Source organism: Saprolegnia parasitica (assembly GCF_000151545.1).
Source record: "Saprolegnia parasitica CBS 223.65 unplaced genomic scaffold supercont2.284, whole genome shotgun sequence".
In the NCBI taxonomy this organism is placed as follows: Eukaryota; Oomycota; class Saprolegniomycetes; order Saprolegniales; family Saprolegniaceae; genus Saprolegnia; species Saprolegnia parasitica.
Window position 1 is genome coordinate 12,687 of NW_012156678.1, and position 2,634 is coordinate 15,320.

The 2,634-nt window shown below is 59.1% G+C and overlaps 1 protein-coding gene across 1 annotated transcript; it reads right to left on the bottom strand.

The window, feature by feature from the left end:
- Positions 1–2,172: 2,172 nt before the first annotated feature.
- SPRG_16343 (hypothetical protein) lies at positions 2,173–2,625 on the bottom strand (the record flags this gene model as incomplete). Its single annotated transcript, XM_012355669.1, has 1 exon — positions 2,173–2,625. A coding segment is annotated over one exon (453 nt), but the record flags the coding sequence as incomplete, so codon positions are not given.
- Between the last annotated feature and the right edge of the window lie 9 nt (positions 2,626–2,634).

Here is a 2,634-nt window from a genome sequence, read left to right on the forward strand (position 1 = left end):
GCCCAGCGCGCTTCGAGGTCGCGGTCTGCAATGACTTGGTCGATTGTCTTCTTGCCTTGAAGGAACGCGCGCACATCGGGCATGAGGCAGCTCACGTCGCACCATTGGAGCTGGTCCTTGGAGAGCGCCGTGCCGTGCGCAACGTAGAGCTCATGGAGATACTTGAGCACGTGCGGGTGGTCGCACGAGCAGCCATGTAAAACGGTGTCTTGAACTCGGCGTCCTCGGCGAAGAACGGCTCGTTCTCGACCTCGACAAGCGTACGGAGAAGCGCGAGGTCGCCCGTCTTGGCAGCATACCATAGCGTCCGAGGCACGTGCGTAGAGCTTGTCATCATTGAATTCAAAGCGAATATGAGAGTCTGGACGTGATGCAAATGCTGTAGTATCCTTTGGGGCTGAACCTGCGCATCAATGGAAGTTTCCGCGCCTATTCTATTGATGCACGTCGCTGATTGGATTGTTTTTGACACGGACGTTTCAGCCATGTATTTATGTGGCCATGTACGGCGGTACAGTACATGTCCGATCGCCGAATAGCGACCGGCGCGGGGTCGTTGGTGACCGCCTTGAGCAGGTGCATCATACAGGTCTCTTTTGCCGTGGGCGGCAGGTCGCTGTCCATGCCTGCGAGCTGTAGCGCCTTGAGCACGGTAGCCGGGCAGAGCCGGAGGTTGCCGCGTCAGTCGGCATGGACGGCCCCTTTCAGCGTGGTGCATCATGCACATCTTGTTGGTCTTCTGCGGGGAGACGTTGTCGCCTCGCCCTTCAAGGCCTGTAGTGGACGGGAAGCGGCGGAGGCTCCCGCTACAAGCGACGCGTCTGGGAGCTCGTTGCAGGCAATGGCGAATTGGTAAATGAGGAACTCAGCGACCAGTGACAGCGGAGCGACCAACGCCTTGAAGGTGGCTTCGAGCGACGTCAAGCGCAGCCATATGGGCGCCGTCTCGATGAGCTGCTCGTGATGGGGTACACTGTACGTCACTATGTAGTACTCGATATGCACTAGAGCGCGATTCCGACCGTGATTTCGATTTCGACGGCCCACGGACTGCGCTCCCTCCACGAACGGGACGTCGTGCATGGCGCTTTGATAAGCACCAACGTCTAGCCACGTCGTCAAGCTTGCGGGCTACGGTCTCCCGCAGCAGCTGCATGTGACCAACCCGGTCGAGAACAAGCTGTGCTGGACATTGCTCACTTGGGCCATGAGGCATCGTCCTTGTCGAGCTCTGGACGCGCGCAACGCCATTTGGTTGGTATCGATGCACGCTTGGACGACGCAAAAGCTACGAGTGTCGACTTGCCGCACGCTCGAGAAAGACCCGAACGCGCGGCAACGATAGCCGAGCTCTTGTTGACTTGACGCAGGTCGACGCACTGACGTCGGTCGTCGGAATTGGGCGTGCTGCCCTTGGGTCGAAGAAGGACCGACGCGCCTGACCATGCCGCCGCAATATCTGTGGCAAGGGGGGGCGCGAACTTTCACCAAGCTTTCAATGGCCCCTTGCTTTTACGCAATGCTTCCTTCGATCACACGTTGGGAAGATGTGTTCGACCAATAGGAGACGACGGACACACTTTAAACCGCTGCAAGTTGGACGTGCGCGACGAGCTTGGCCGTGGCCGCCGATGCGGACGCGTGCAGCAGGCAGCGAAAGTGTGCGATTTCCATCTTGGGCAGTGCCAATATTTGGCGTTGGAGTGTTAAATTGTCGAACCTGTGAAATCACCGCCCGATCCATCCTAGCACATTTAAGTGCATTTAAGTGTTCAAGTATTACCCATCTCGCTATAACAAATGTTGTTGTACAGCGAGGTGGACCTTAGCATTTCCTTGCAGGGGGCATGGCTCGTCACCGATTGCCTCGCACGGTAGCGTCCACTATTTCAGAGTCCACTGCTCCGTCAATGATTCTCCGTAAACGTCCAACGTCACAAGTCGGATAGCACCATGTCCACATTGTCTTGCGTCGGCCGCAGGGGTTTCCACAGGTCGTGCTTGCATGCGACCTCGCGAGGTGAAGTCGAATTGCATGCCAACTTGATCACAAACAAGGCTGAGCGCCTATCAATTGACACCATGTCTTAACTTACAGGACAGTCCGTGACGCTGACTTCCACCGGCCAGCGCCCGTCGACCGTCGACGACTACTTCTACTGAGCTACGTACTTAAACGAGCATCCGCGGTCGCGCGATGCACACGTCGCTGGCGCTGGACGGGACGGGCGACACGGGGCGCTCCCCCGAGAGCCGCTTCGCCTCACTCGCGCGAAAGAGCAGAAGGCGGCCGTGTCGGTCCTTCCGGCTGCTAAACTCGAGCAGCGACGTCGGGGCGACGGCGGCCGCAGAGATGCGCGCGCCCTTGTGCTGCTTGAGGTCGGGGACGTCGAGGAAGCTCTGCCACTGCCCGCGGAGGACGCACGCAGCGTCGACGCACCGGCCGGCGGCCATGGACAAGACCTCGAGAAAGTGGTGCAGGCGCACTTTGCGATCGTCGAGCACACGCTCGGACGTGGACGAGAAGAGGTGGCGGCGCGGGAACTGCTTGGTGATGGCTTGCGTAGCGCTGGCGCAGTGCGGGCACAAGTGCAATTGCGAGAGCGCGTCGCGGAGGCCGCGGAACTCCGAGTA